Genomic DNA, 14,430 nt, shown 5'->3' on the forward strand with positions numbered 1-14,430 from the left:
CAAATCTCAGAAACTTGCACCTTCTGTCTCATCTCAGCCAAGCTCCAGACACAGCCTGAGCTCACGTTTCACGCAAGTATTTTTCGGACGTTTCATTTATGTTTCATTATGTGTGTCCCTCAGCCGCTTCAACATTCACGCGTGTGCAGAGAAGTGCCTTACATCACACGTCGGAAGAGAGAAACGGTGATCTTTAACAGGAGAGGAGGGGTGCAGGGGGAGAGGGGAGGGGAGGGGTGCGGGTGGGAGAGGGGAGGGGAGGGGTGCGGGTGGGAGAGGGGAGGGGAGGGGTGCGGGTGGAGAGGGGAGGGGAGGGGTGCGGTGTGAGAGGGGACGGGAGGGGTGCGGGTGGGAGAGGGGAGGGGAGGGGTGCGGGTGAGAGGGGGATGGGAGGGGTGCGGGGGGAGAGGGGAGGGGTGCAGGTGCGGGTGGGAGAGGGGAGGGGTGCAGGTGGGGTGGGAGAGGGGAGGGGAGGGGTGCGGGTGAGAGAGGGGAGGGGTGCAGGTGGGAGAGGGGAGGGGAGGGGAGGGGTGCCGGTGGGAGAGGGGAGGGGTGTGGGTGGGAGAGGGCAGGGGTGTGGTTCCCGCTTCCTGCAGCTGAACCCCTGCAGCCTTGGAAACTGAAGGGCTCCCGTAAGGCTACCAGGGGCTTCGGAGCTGACACGCGGCCCTCGGCGCCCCACAGCCAACCTGCCTCCTGGACGAACATTCCGCGCAGGCTTTCATCATCAGAAAATGTTGTTTCTGAGGAAGCAGTAAACTAAGTCCTCAGAGAAAGGCTGATTCTGCCCCCGGCCTTTTGCACCGCCCTGAGAGACCTGGGAGGAAGCTCCGTGGAGTACACTCCCGCCTGCTGGAGCTGGAGCATCCCGGAGGGACCCAGCACCCACACTACGGCAAGCCACGCCCGTGCCCACCGGTTCCCAGCAGCGCAGCCCTGCTGCAGGGATTCCCTTCCTCAGGAGGGCCCAACACCAGCTCCCAGCCTTCCAGGGCTGAGCAGCCGCTCCATCCAACACTTCCCAAAGTTCAGAGGTGCTGTGAACCCACAGCAGCTGAAGGGGACCTGGCCGAGACACAGAGGCTGAGCTGGCCTGGACAATGAGCTTCCCACATACCCCAGAGAAGGACAGGGCGGAGCCGACCCCGGCCTGTGTCCAACATTCACAACAGCTACAACCGTCCGCACCCTCAGAACGAGGACAGCCGAGAGACACAGCGGCCCTTCCTGGAGAAGCCACTTCATCTGCCCGACTGACGGATTTCCTCGCCACGAAGCTCCCGAGCTCACGCCCGGCCATGGTTCCATCCGCGAGAGCCGTCGAAAACAGAACTTTAAACAGACCAGACGATCCCATCGGAAGACGAGAGGGCAATTGTGTTTTTAATTTATATTCAGTTTAGTGGTTTCTCCAAAAACAACTAGGAACTTGTCGCCAGGATGAGGATGTAGGGCCTTTTGCGGCTCCAAGCTCTTACCACAGGTTAGCACGTGTCGCAAGTGACGGCTCTCGCCTGAGAAGCCGAAAGTGGAGGAAGAAAATTATGTGGATGTTTGTTCTCCGCTTTTGAAAACATGCGATATGCTTGTGTGTGTATGAATATGCAAATTATCTTATTTAACTATAAAGAATAAAATCATAAATGTGGTCTGGCTCCATCCCCGCAGTATTCACAGCTTCACGTGCTCTCGAGCGCAGCACCTATTCATTTATGGTTCGCCTGCTGTATACCAGACACCGGCTGGTGCTGGGGGAGGGTCAGAGACCTGCCCTGACCTCATGGGACAAGAGGAGGACATGGGCAAACTGGCATTGCCCAGAAGTGTGGCCGCGGCAGCCGAGCTTAAGGGCAGAACAGGCAGCACCTCCGGCCTGCTGACCCCACAGCTCACAGTGATGATGAAGGCAGGAGGGGCTGCCTGTGAGGGCGGCCGCATGAGACCAGGGCTGGTCCCGCATCCCCTTGGCTCCCAGCCCTCGGAGGCCGGTGGCTGCCCTTCCCCATGGCACTGTGGCACCGAATCGGCTAGTGCAGTAGCGGCTAGGGCAGGAGCTGGGGCACCTCTGCTGACTGCGTTCGGTGTGGAGAGGGGGGGTTCTGTCAAGGTGCCCAGGCCTCTCTGGGCAGAAGAAACCACAATAGGCTGCTCAGGCCTGGGCTTTGAGAAGCAGAACCTGGGAGCCATGGTTCTGGCCAGTCTTGGCCCAAGCGCCTCCCTACACTGGGGGCAAAGGGTTTCTCTGCCAACGCATGGACACACACTGACAGCTCTGAAGGGCAAATTATTTCAAAATTAGCCTCCTCCTGAGAAGGCTCGGGGGATGCAAATGCCTTCCTGGCCACTGCTCTTAGTTGGGTTTTCTCTATAATTTAAAATCAATTATGCCCTGATTCTACAGAAAGCCACGTTAGACGTGAAAGACCTCTAAAGCCTATTTTGATTGAAGCACTTAAGTTTCCGGCAAACTGTACAAATCAAGACGCCATTATCAAGGCTGAATGCCTCCGCGGTTTCCAGGGATCGGAGTAAGTGCAAAAAAATTCCAATTGGTAAATGTTAAAAAGAAAAAAAAATCACAAAACAGGTCCTGTAGGGGTGTGCCCCTCACCTGGCCCACCATGGGCAGAGGCCCAGCAAGGCACCAGGAAGCCCCAAAACCAGAGAGCTCATGGCAGGCTTTGTGGAGAGCCAGGCCGACTCTGCCTGAACCCCTTGAGGGCTGGGCTAGGGTCCCTGCGCCCAGCCACACTGGCGCTCACTCTCCCTGCAACGCCAGTCTCCCATCAGTGCAGCCCACATTGTTCACAGGCTCTTCTCGGAGCCAGCCAGGCCCTGCTCTGGGATGAGAGCTCTGGGGCCCGGTGTCTGCATAGAACTGACCTGGGCTGGGAGCCACTTTGTGAGCCCAATCCCTGCAGGACAGCGTCTCCTGTGGGCAGCACAGAACCACAGGCGTGACGGCCCCAGGAGGAGCATCATTCAGAAGATGCCCCGCAGCTGTTCCGAGGTCAGCCCCAGAGCTTCCAGGCTGGGCCAGCACAACACCTGGAGGCAGGGGTGACCCGGGCCTCGGGGCACAAGGGCCTCGCACACACCATGGCTGTAGCGTTAAAGACTGCCCCAGCCCCTGCCATCTGTGGCACCCACACCATCCCTGCCTCCGACCCCAGGAATGCTGGCAGGAGGGGAAGGCCGCAGAGGGGAGCTCCCTCCTGCTAACTGACTCCCAAAGCACCCACTTCCTGCAGACGGAGGACCCCAGCAAAGCCAGCAAACGCCTTCGCCCTCCTCCGCACGCCCCCAGCCCGCGGGCCCCCTCAGTGTCAGCGGTGATGTGTGTGTGGCGGCCTCGGCAATCAGCATCTCCCTCCTCCCTGCAGCAGCACAGCTGTCAGCTCACACAAGACCTCACAGCTGGATGCAGACACGGGCCACGCAGAGCCTCTGCTCTGTGCTACACCCGGTAAGCCCTGTCCCGGTGACCGCGCACAGGTGCGTCCTGCTCCACCAACCGGGAGCCGGTTCCCACCAGCGCTGACGCCCAGGCCGCAGGTGACCCCTGGTGAAGAGCGTACCTGGCGCTTTCTCCACGAAAATGACCTTGGAGTCCTGCAGGAAGTTGTGGCCTGACAGGACCATCTTCTTCCCGCCCATGACCGGGTAGCTATCCGTGCTCTGCTTCTCCACCAGGGGCAGCTCCTGGGCCGAGCGCTGGGCTGCGTCAGAGGGAGAGGGCCGGTGAGGGCCTGTCCTGGGTGGGCGGCCCAGGGCGCACGCGTGGCACCCAGCAGGTCACGCGTGAGCCCACCCACCCAGGGCAAGCACCGCCACGGCCTGCGGGCTGAGTCCTATGGACATCATGACTCCTAGGGGAGAAGCCATGCACACGAATCCTCATGGTCTCCACCTCATGCTGAAGGAGGCATGGAAATATCCTCCTAAGACTCAGCCAGTTTCACTCAAATCACAGTCACCGCACAAATACACAGAGGTCAGCATGGGGGGGGAAGCCCCGGCCCGCACCGCGTTCCCTGGCCATGCTCGGGCACCAGAGGAGCCAGAGCCAGGGGCCCCCGGGAGGGCCACAGGCAGTAACTCAGCCGTGATCAACCCAGACCCCACAGGGCCACACACTGTGGTGGGTTTGGTGGAACAGTTCAGTACCAAGGCTACACAAACGAAAAGCTGAGAGAGGGAGAGGCAGCAACAGCACGCGGGACGCCGACGGTTTCCTTCCCCTGCAGCGCGCGGGTGTCCACTTACAACATTCGATGGGGTTGGAGGCCACCTGCAGGGACAGCGTGCGGCCGCTGGGCTGCGGGACGTGAACACGGAACACCAGCCGTACCCGTGTGTTCTTCCTCCCGATGTCCGTCTCTCCTTTCCGAAGTTCAATGTCGGAGTTTCTGAGCTTCAGGATTCCAGCACAGTCAATGCTGCCCGAAACAAAAGCCCACAGCTTTTCTTCCACTAGCTGACATGGGAGCAGAAAGGCCCGGCCCCCAGACTCTCTGGCCCTCCCCCAGCCCTGCGAGCTCATGCCAGGGAGCTGGTCACTGTCCCTCCCCCGAGGAAAACAAGACCTTGAAGCTGCCAACGTGAGGCCCTTGCCTAGCGCAGAACAGAATCCAACACCGGCACACGCGAGGGGGGCGAGTGGAGGCAGCCCCTAGAAGAGCGACTTCCACCTTCCCCTTCCCACTTTCCCTCCAGCCTCCAGCCCTGACCAAGTGGGTCCCGTCAGAGCTGTCCCGGGTCCTGGCTGCCTCTAGCACCCACACTGGCCACGTACACGGGGATGTCACCAGAGCGGCAGAGAGCAGCCCAAGGGAGGGGCCAGAGGCACCTGCTGCTCTCTCTTATCTTGTAGTAGTTCCCAAAAAGCTCGATTTATCAGAAGATGCTATTATTTCCACTATATTTAAAAGCCTTCATTTTTTGTGTGTGAAACCCATTTCTTCTACGGTTTCATATAATCTCTTTTAACTTAACAATTTCATTCAAAATTAGACTCCAGTAAAACATCCCATGTGTACATTCTCAACGCACTAAAAAGCAGCATTTTTAAATTAGGAGAATGAGAATAAACACAGACACCCTGACCCCCCTTGAGTCGGCAGCGAGCACCAGGCGGGCGCGCGGTCCTGGCTGTGGGCGTCTCCCGGCTAGCCTTGCTGCGCCACATCATGGTGGGGTGAACACAGCCGCCAGCGAAGCCAGGACATTTACCGCGGCTGCGGAACACAAGGTTTGTTCTCGAAAACCACCTGACTGTGCCCTGTCTGCAGGAAACTTGGATTACAGCTCTCCAGGCAAACCCAGGGATTCAGAATGAGTTCCCAGGTGCACACATTCCCCCCAACACTTGAAAAGCCAACATGGAGAGAAAGCGTTCCCTTTGTTTTTGACTTAGAGGCTTTGAGTCACTTATTAAAATGCCTGACGTGGCCCCTGCCGCCATCTCCTACATGCTGTCCCTCCCCGTGTGGGGCTCCTCCCCACTCCTGCAGCCCCAGGACCTCTGCACCCACCCCCGGGGCTCCACCTGGATGGGGCATCCCCCGACAGCTTCGCCATCACACGGGCTCCCGGCCTGCGGGTCACCCTCGTAGGACGCCGTCCCTGACCTTCGGCCCGGCTCTGTCCTGCTGGTCTGCACGTTCCAGCCATCCCAGCTCAACCTGCACTCATTCACCCATAGATGTGTTTGTCATCTGTTCCCACCACGGTACCACGGGAATCTCTCAGGAACCAGCAGTCCTCTTTCCCGGCTGCCTTCACAGGTCAGGGCCAGCGTGCCCAGCACAAGCTGGGATTAAGCGAGTAAGGCCTTATTTGGAAGTTACATGTTTTGTCTCGGCTTACTAAAAAATTCACTTTTAAACAAATTACAGTGCCAAATTAGACTCAGAACGTCAGCGCAGGCCTATCCGTGTTGTTCGAACCTCCTAAAGTTCAACGCGATCCGGATATGCTGACTGCTTTAATTTTTTGATGCTCACGTTTTAACCATCCTTCTCATTACAAAACTGCTGTATTCAGAAAGAAACAGGGGTCCTGTTTAGGAGCTAAATACGGAGGGAGGTATTTATAGCTGCGTATCTGAGACATTATTTTAAGTGGCAACATTCACAGGGCTGAAACCCTAGAGAGAAGCAAATCCACTGTCAAAAGCAAGAGTGAGGTTTACTTACTGGCTGTTAAACCAAGAGTGTCCTGGCCACAGAGCTTGGAAGTGCAGGGGGCCGGCCAGACCCCCAGGGCCGGGAGGAAGGCATGCCCCGCCCACCGCCCCCGCCAGAGGTCAAAGGTCGAAGGTCCCCGCACTTACATGGCTCGCATGCTGTTCTCTGGCAGGAGCGGGATCTCCAGGACTTTGGTGTTGGAGAGGATGGCCTCGTGGCTGGTGGTGGACACGGTCTTCCCCGTGATACGGTGCACCTGGTAGAAGGCGTGTGGGCGCAGCAGGCGGTCGTCTGCCGTCCCGATGAAAAGCTGCAGCATCAGCGGCTCACTCTCCAAGTAGCCGTGGAGCTGGCGAGAGAAGAGGAAACGCCCACTCAGCACCCAGAGCACGGGCCCCTGGGAGTCACCGGAACGCAGAGAAAACCGGCGGTGGGTTTGAGGCCTGCGTCCCCCTGTCCTACCCGCTTTGTATTTTTCTGCCATATCATACTGGTGTCTTTGTAAAGCAGATTAGAAAATGCCTTGTTATCCTAATGGACCTGGGCACTGAGGGTTAGGCTTTGAACACACCTGTGGCCACTTCCAAACACACACACAGGTGTGCACACACCTGCACACATACTTGCACTCTCACACGTGTGGGCATGGATGTGCACATGTATGCATCCACACATGCTCACTGTGTGTGCCCATGCCGAGGCCACGGTGAAGCTGGCAGGGGGCGTGTGCAGGAAAGCGGAGCCCTCACTGAGCCACAGGCAAGGCTCGCTTCACCAGTAAATCCAGATGAGGCCCTGCAGGACATGACCCATCTTCCTGTGTTCCATTAACCTGGAACTCGGCAGCGTGCAGCTCCCACTCCTGACCAGGGACGCCACACTGTGTGTGCACACACACGGCACGACGGGCCTCGGGCCCCAGCACCCTTCCTGATGGCTCCCTGCACCTCTCCTCCTGCAGAGCCAGGGAAGTAGGGGAGTGCTCAACACTGTCCTGGCAGCTGAGCAGAGGCAGACGCTGGCGGCAGACACTGACCAGGGCAACCGTGCATGGAGGTGGCTATCGTCCGTGTCATCCTGCAGAGCCGCTCATGGCTTCTCGGCTTGTGCTATGTGTGTGAGACTCAAAACCCACATCACTGGGATAAGACTCTGGCCAAATGGAGCAGCCTCGGTGCTTCTGCCAGGACATGGGTGGCCGGGTCCCGCTCCCGCCTCTGGGAAGGTGTGCGCCTCTCCGCAGGGCACACACATGTTCAGGACCAGCTGTTCTGAGGGATGAGTTGCTCATCGGTGTCTGAGAGGTAAATACAGGGTGCGGTGCTGCTGCCTCTCACCCTCCTTCTCTGCACCACACGTGGTTCCGCCTTCAGCAGTGAGTCATTTTTAGAAATGTTTGTTTTTATCTTTAACGCTCCCATTTACAATCACTATAGTGTGATTCTATTTGCAAGAGGCCAATTTGGTTTGGAACACGAACGTCTGATTCTCAAAGCAAGCACACAGGCCTAGAGGGAGGCCGCAGGAGTCAAACCCTTCGCGCAGTGGGGCCTCCCACAGGGCCCCTCATTCAGAGCACCTTCCCTTCTGCATCCCCCAAGTGGGGCCTGATGGGCACCAGCCTCAGAGCCCTGAGATTAATCAGCAGGATCTGTGCCAGGCCCGTGGCAACACCCAGCCCCGGGAACCACTCATTCCAGAAAGCGCCAACCCCTCTGATCATGTTTGGAGTCGATTTTCTCACTAAACTAACTTCAAAATCTTTGACCACCGATGGCAACTGTAGCACTACCACCATGTGAAGGCTCCAAGCCTGGGCTCCTGCAGGTACATTCCAGCCACAGGAAAACGCGGTATCTGCCCCCACCACACAGATGCCTGCCGCCCACTCAGGGCCAGCAAGGCGGGGGAGAAGGTTGGGCTGCCCGAGCCGGGGGCTGCCCCTCAGACTGCAGGGGACGGAGGATTCTCAGACGTCCGTGGGCAGAGGGGAGATGGGCCTGCAGGGGCCTGGGCAGGCGAAGAGGTGGCCCCTGCTCCGTGGCTCCAGCTCAGCCTCAGCCTCTGTGCGGTCACCACAGTAAAGAACAAACCAATCTCACTGGCAGCTGAACTCAGAGCCCCCCAGGGAGGAGGCCACAGGGAAGCGATGGCTGCTGTCACCGAGGGCCTGGCCGTGAGGCCCAGACGGATGGGCAGGGCCTGGGATGCCGTGTGAGGCCGAGCTGGGACCCAGGCCCCGGCTGAGACATCGAAGGGGCGTTTGGGGTCTGAAGTACAAAGCCAGAGGCTGAATGAAGGCGTCACGTGGGAACATGGTGGGGAAGCCACAGACAGGGACGAGGACACAGCCCCGATGTGTGCAGATGCCCACAGGAGTCTCTGCACCCAAGGCCACCAGCACCCCATTCCGAAGTGATTACAGCTAAGACCACGTAACTCCGCAGAACAACAAGACTTTCCCTTTCCACTGCAGCCCCCTCTTCCCGCATGAATATACAGGTGTCTCCACAGTCAGGACGGGGGACGCTGGGACCTGCCTGTCCAGCCCTCAGTTCCTCGGAAGACAGACTCCAGCCTTTTGCCAAATTAATGAACTTCCTGAGATACCTTAACTCTCTGTAGGATTCAAACATCTTTATGATGGGAAATGTAAAAAGAGAAGCAGAGATTAAGAGGCAGATTCTGCCACGCAGTATTCCATTTTCCGAGATTTAATACCTAAAAATTTGATTTACATAGAAAAAAATGTAAATGAGTCTCTGACCAAAACCACCTCTGGGGGTGGGGGAGGGGCGCCGGGGCAGCTCCGAGGGCCTGGCCAGGGTCACGTGGTCTTAAACTACAATTTAAAATTCCCCCAGGATCCCTGCGGCAGTTCTCCGATGGTGTGTGGAATGCTGTGAATTTGGCGTATGATTGTATCCTTTAAAAAACATGCCATTTCAGTGAAAATGAGAATATTTAAGGTTTAACCTGGGAGGTAAACATCTATTATTTAAATCATGAAGTTCATTTTAAGAAAAGTAATTTAAATACGTGACGGGCCCCACTGCACGGGCTTTCTGCCTCTGGCACAGTACAGAACCTGTCAGAATCCTATTTATAAAATTACCTGTCACAACAATGACCTCCCTTTACCTGAACTTTAACTAAACAAAATGTATTATTCTACTGCTGAGGTATAAGAGTTACTGAGTTTCCTACACATTAAAATGTTTGTTTTTAGCTCCTGTGCTGACCTCAGCACTTACACGGTGACATGACGGGTAGAAGATGATTGAGGCCAAATTTATTCAACGCGGAACTCAGCTGTGTGCAGGCAGGGGAGGGAGGTGTGGGGTGGACAGAGGCAGCTCACGACTAGGAATGTCTTACCCTCCGCCCCATAGTCTGAGCTGCTGCACAGAAATGGAGCTAAGGCGACCTGGAGTCAGGCTCCTCTCCAGGCAGGGCACAGGAGCAGCCATCAGCCTAAAGGGAAATTACGCATTTAGGGCCTACAAGTAAAACCTGCATTTTCAAATTGCCCCAAGGAAGTCCACACAGGGACAGAAAATCCGACTCACAAACCGGTTTCAACTCCGATTCCCCCAACGCTGGGTTAATTTAAGAGATTGCCACGCTGTGTGGACAGCACCTAGGGTCCTGTTTGTAGCCCTGGAACCCTCATCACCCACAACAGCAGCCAGAGGTGACACTTCCAGGTGAAGCCCAAGGGGCGCCTCGTGGGGCTGGGCCCAGGGACGGGGCCAGCGAACCAGGCCGGAGAACATGTCCCTCACGGGAGGACGTCCAGCCACATTCTCCACCAAAGCACGAGAAGGAAGGGCGTCAGAGACCCCGTGGCTCCACCCTCGGTGCAGGGGCCTGGCCAGGATGACATGGCGGCTACTGCTGCAGAGCCAGGTGTTCCTATGGGAACAAGGCCCACCTGACCCACGGCACGCCCGCCTGACCTATGGCCACAGCACAAAGGCCATCCGACCCACGGCCACAGCACAGGCCACGTGACCCACGGCACGCCAAAGCAGATGAGGCAACAGCACAGGGCACTTGTAAAAAAATTCCAATTTGATGCTTCAGGGAGACTTTACTCAAGACACCAGAAAAAATACAAACAAAAAGTAAAAGACATCAAAAATGGAGCCAGTAGTCGATGGGAGCACGCCAAACCTAAGGTCGGTGGAGGAGCAGGACGCGGCCCCTGCATCCTCCCTCTCCTTCCCCACTTTTCTCAGCCAGGCTTCACCTGCCAAAAGCAGGACAGGCGGGGGCTGCACGGCTGCCAGTGTGATTTCTGTGCTTGCCAGGACTTCAGGCTCTGGAGTCCACAGTGACATCCCAGGTGAAGCCGCCAAGAGACAGCCACGCTGCATCCACTTCCTCACCTGCTGGCTGTGTGGTGTGCAGGAACTGCATGAGTGCGGGCGTGTGAACCACAAGTGTGCGTGTGGGACCTGGGGGTCAGGAGGGCCTGGCCCTGCTCCTGCAAGGCCGAGATCTGTTCCCAGGAGAGTTGAGGGAGTGTGTGAGGGAGAGTTGCAGGCATGTGTGGCCACGGGAGCACCTGTGTGTGCAGCACCAGTGTGATCTACCGGGTGGCACATGAGCAGTGCTTCCCTGTAAACCGGCTCAGACCTGGCCTTAAGGGGAGCTTCACCTGCCGGATGCCCTGCCCTGGCCCTTTCAGATGCAGGAAAGGGACTGAGGGGCCTGGGGTCTCCCTCCAGAGCGGCGTGGGCTTGGGGTGGGCGGGGGAAGCCGGGGTCTCCCTCCAGAGCAGTGTGGGCTCAGGGTGGGTGAGGAAAGCACACAGCCCAGCCCCCACGCCTCTCGTCCTGGTTCCCACTGTGCAGAGCAGAGGAGGAACAGGGGAGGAACGCGGACACCATGGCTGGAGACTCAGGCCTGAGCCAGGAGTCGACGCAAAGCGTGGTGTTCTCTGAACACACGTGGGCATGTGTCCACACACACACGCACAGCCACACTGGGAAGTGTGCACACACCCCACAGAGTGCACGCGTACACACACACCACAGAGCGTGCACGCGCACACACACCACAGGGCATGCACACGTACTCACACACACACCAGAGCGCACACACACACACCACAGAGCGTGCACGCGCACACACACACCCTGCACGTGACAAGCCTCTGACCCGCTGGCACCAGCTCACTGCTCTCTGGGAAGTTCTAGAAAAAAGTTTTTTTCTCATTTCAGGTTTTATTTCTCTCTGTTTGGCCACAGTTGCCTCCTGACAGACCCAGAGTGCACGAGAGAGGCCTCCAGGAACCCCACAGCCAACACTCCCTCAACTCTCCTGGGAACAGATCTCGGCCTTGCAGGAGCAGGGCCAGGCCCTCCTGACCCCCAGGTCCCACAAACCTGGCACCGTTGGCATCATGAGCCCTGGCAGGCAGGGGCGCCAGGTACCAGGACCCACAGCAGCTTTCGCCATGTGGCACAGCCCTTCCCAGCGAGGGTGGGCAGACCAGCACCTCGGGGCTGGGGTCTATGGGCAGCCTGGGGAAGGGGCCTTGTGCCTGGCAGTGCCGGGAAACCTGCCCAGGCCTGGGGGGACAGGACCAGGATCGATCATACCTTCCCTCCCGCAGGTACCATCGGCAGGAGGATTCAAGGGAAGTGTCATGTGCCCGGCAGGAACTGAGGCAGAGGCCGGGCAGTCCTGACCCCACAGGCTTGCTGCACGCTGAGGCCTGAACAACAGAGGCTACACAGCAAGTCCGCTGAGTGGATTCTCATGCTGGTGAATGCACAGGCGCTGGCTGGGAAACTAGCTCCTCCCCATCCCTGAGGGACGGCTCCAGGCCCCTTCCCGTGACGGGAGAATAGGACAAGGCCTCCGTACAGTTCCTGCACGAGAGGCCCCGGGTGAGTAGTGGGCGCTGCCCCCATTACCATGCCTGGTGAAGGAATCTATCTGCAGAATCTGGGAGTGACCGATTCGTCTTCCCAGCTCTCAGGGCTGTGTGTGCGTGGGCCCGAGGCAAGCGTGTGCATGACTGTGTGCGTGCAGGTGTGTGCCCATGTGAGCGGATGCACGAGCCAACAATACTGAGTTTACACCATGGAGTGTCACCTTGATGCTGAGAATCCTTCCCGTGAACACAGCTGCTTTCCTAGTGATTTACAGATCGTGTTCAGATCCACAGGTAAAACTGAATTTGTGGCTATAAATCAAATCTAAAGGGACTCACGGCCCTGCACAGGGACCTTCCAGCCGCGACTGAAAAAGTGCACTCAGCCACAGGCTTGGTCTTGACCGGGAAGGGCTGTGTCAACATAAAAAGTCTCTTGGGGTTTTCGGTCTTCAAAAAGGGGCAGGCGGAGCTGCAGGACTGCCAGGCTCTACCTGAGTGCGCCCCACTCGCTACATGGGGAGCTCTGGTGTGTCCCCTTCCAAACAGCCATTGCTGTCTGGGTGGGAGTGGGGAGAAAACTCGGGTTTCTTGATGCTCAGAGCTGAGCTCCGGGCTCGGGCCCCAGACCTCCACCTAACGCCAACCAGACGACCTGCAGGCTACAGCAAGGCCTGGACCACCGGAGCAGAAGCTCCCCAGGAGGGGCCCAGCGTCAGCACCTGGCGCCAACAACTGCACGCTGCTGCAACCACCACCCGCGGCCGCCACTGCACGTCTGTGAACCAACATCATACCCCACTCCAGAGAAGCAGTACTGAGCTGCAAGGGCCCGTTTCTCGGACCCGGCTCTCCAAGGTGCCTGGGGCTTTCTTCCCAGGTCCCTACTTTTCTAGCCCCTTCCACTGACTTGGGAAATAGATCATTCAAACCGGAAGCCCAGAGGTGGTGCTGGAAGGATGCTGAGTGGCACCCCTGGAACGGACATGGCAGGGGCCCCTCTTCTTGGAGACGTGGTGCCCGTGAATGGCAGGTGCGCTGTCACCTGCACAAAGGCAGCTGAGGTTGCTAAGCAGGACTGACGCCGTGGCGAGGGTGGACTAGGTGGGGAGGAGAAAGGCCGCCCAGCCACGCCTGCGGGTCCCTTGGACGCACCAGTCTCCACACGTGCACGCGGGTCTCCACGTCTCTCCGGGACAGCGGCCCCAGAGGCTGTGTTGCTGTGGAGAGCTGGTGCCCTGCCCCGCCGCCTTGGCCTGCCGCACTCCCAGCCGCTCTCCCCACCTGTGCCTTGCAGGGACCACCCTGCCCCAGCAGTGTGCTTCCTGCCTGGACCTGGAGGCAATGGCGCTCGGCACGAACCCCAGACTCACCAGAGCGAACCCCAGACTCACCAGAGTGCTGACAGGGCCGCGGGACCAGGGCACTGAGGTGGAGGGTGCAGGGCACCAATGCACCTGGAAGCGCCCGGAGAAGAGACAGCCACGCTCACTTCGGCTGAAGAAGATTCTGCCCGGAAACACCACATTTAGATTTAATTAAATCTAGTCAATCCCGCCAAGAAGCCTCGACCTTCTATGGAGGGAGAATCATCTAGAATGGAACTCCTGAAACAGGCAAGTGGGAAATGCTGCGACCCCGTGACCCCAGGCCAGGAGCATACAGAATCCACGGCCCACGGCCACGCAGGGAGAAATGGCAACCTTCTAGAGACATCCGTGCCACTGAAAGTCGCGTCACCCGACACCAAGCGGCAGGAGAGCTTGTCCTTTGTCAGAAGCAAGGTGGTTTCCACTCAGAGCCTCCTCCGACTCTACCGCGGCAGGGCCTGATGGGCTCCGGGCACAGCCCACCCACAGCCGGGGTGCCCTGGCTGATCTCAGGGAGACATGTCGAGGAGCTGGCAGGGTGGCCTGAGGACGGGCAAGCAGCCCCTGTCCATCCTGCCTCCCCCACAAGCCCTCCCAGCTCTAGAATGGCCCCAAGCCTGCTGGTCAGTGGCTCAAACACACCAAAACCGAAACCACAGGGGAGAGAGGCCCAGGAGCGCCGCCCACCCAGCAGCCATGTGCACCTGCAGAGCCCGACAGCTACAGTGACACTCAGTCCAGACACACAGGGATGAAGGGCCCGTGGAATCCTGGGGTGGAAGAACCACCATCCAGCAGCACCCCTGCCCCTCCTCCGGGGCCCACACCCCGCAGCGCCACAGCCCTGCGCTCCCCAATCTCCAGGTGGAAATTCCAGGTGAAACCTTCTATTTCCCTAGGACATGGCCCCGGGGAGCCTCACAGGGTGAGACCTGGCCAATCTGTGCCAATCTATGTGCTCCACGTGCAGACGATGGTGTGTCTC

At 58.4% G+C, this 14,430-nt stretch overlaps 1 protein-coding gene across 9 annotated transcripts in view; it reads right to left on the reverse strand.

The window, feature by feature from the left end:
• Positions 1 to 14,430, reverse strand: part of NFATC1 (nuclear factor of activated T cells 1) — a 127,003-nt gene that overhangs the window by 66,709 nt on the left and 45,864 nt on the right. For all 9 annotated transcript variants that reach the window (XM_033178476.1, XM_033178473.1, XM_033178474.1 and 6 more), the window contains 3 exons: positions 6,335 to 6,537; positions 4,267 to 4,439; positions 3,579 to 3,719 (listed from right to left, as the gene is read on the reverse strand). In XM_033178476.1, the coding sequence (XP_033034367.1) occupies positions 3,579 to 3,719; positions 4,267 to 4,439; positions 6,335 to 6,537 (517 nt within the window). The remainder of the gene's footprint in view (positions 1 to 3,578; positions 3,720 to 4,266; positions 4,440 to 6,334; positions 6,538 to 14,430) is intronic.

The sequence above is a fragment of the Trachypithecus francoisi genome, unplaced genomic scaffold (genome assembly GCF_009764315.1).
Source record: "Trachypithecus francoisi isolate TF-2019V2 unplaced genomic scaffold, Tfra_2.0 Lachesis_group19, whole genome shotgun sequence".
Taxonomy (NCBI): Eukaryota; Metazoa; Chordata; class Mammalia; order Primates; family Cercopithecidae; genus Trachypithecus; species Trachypithecus francoisi.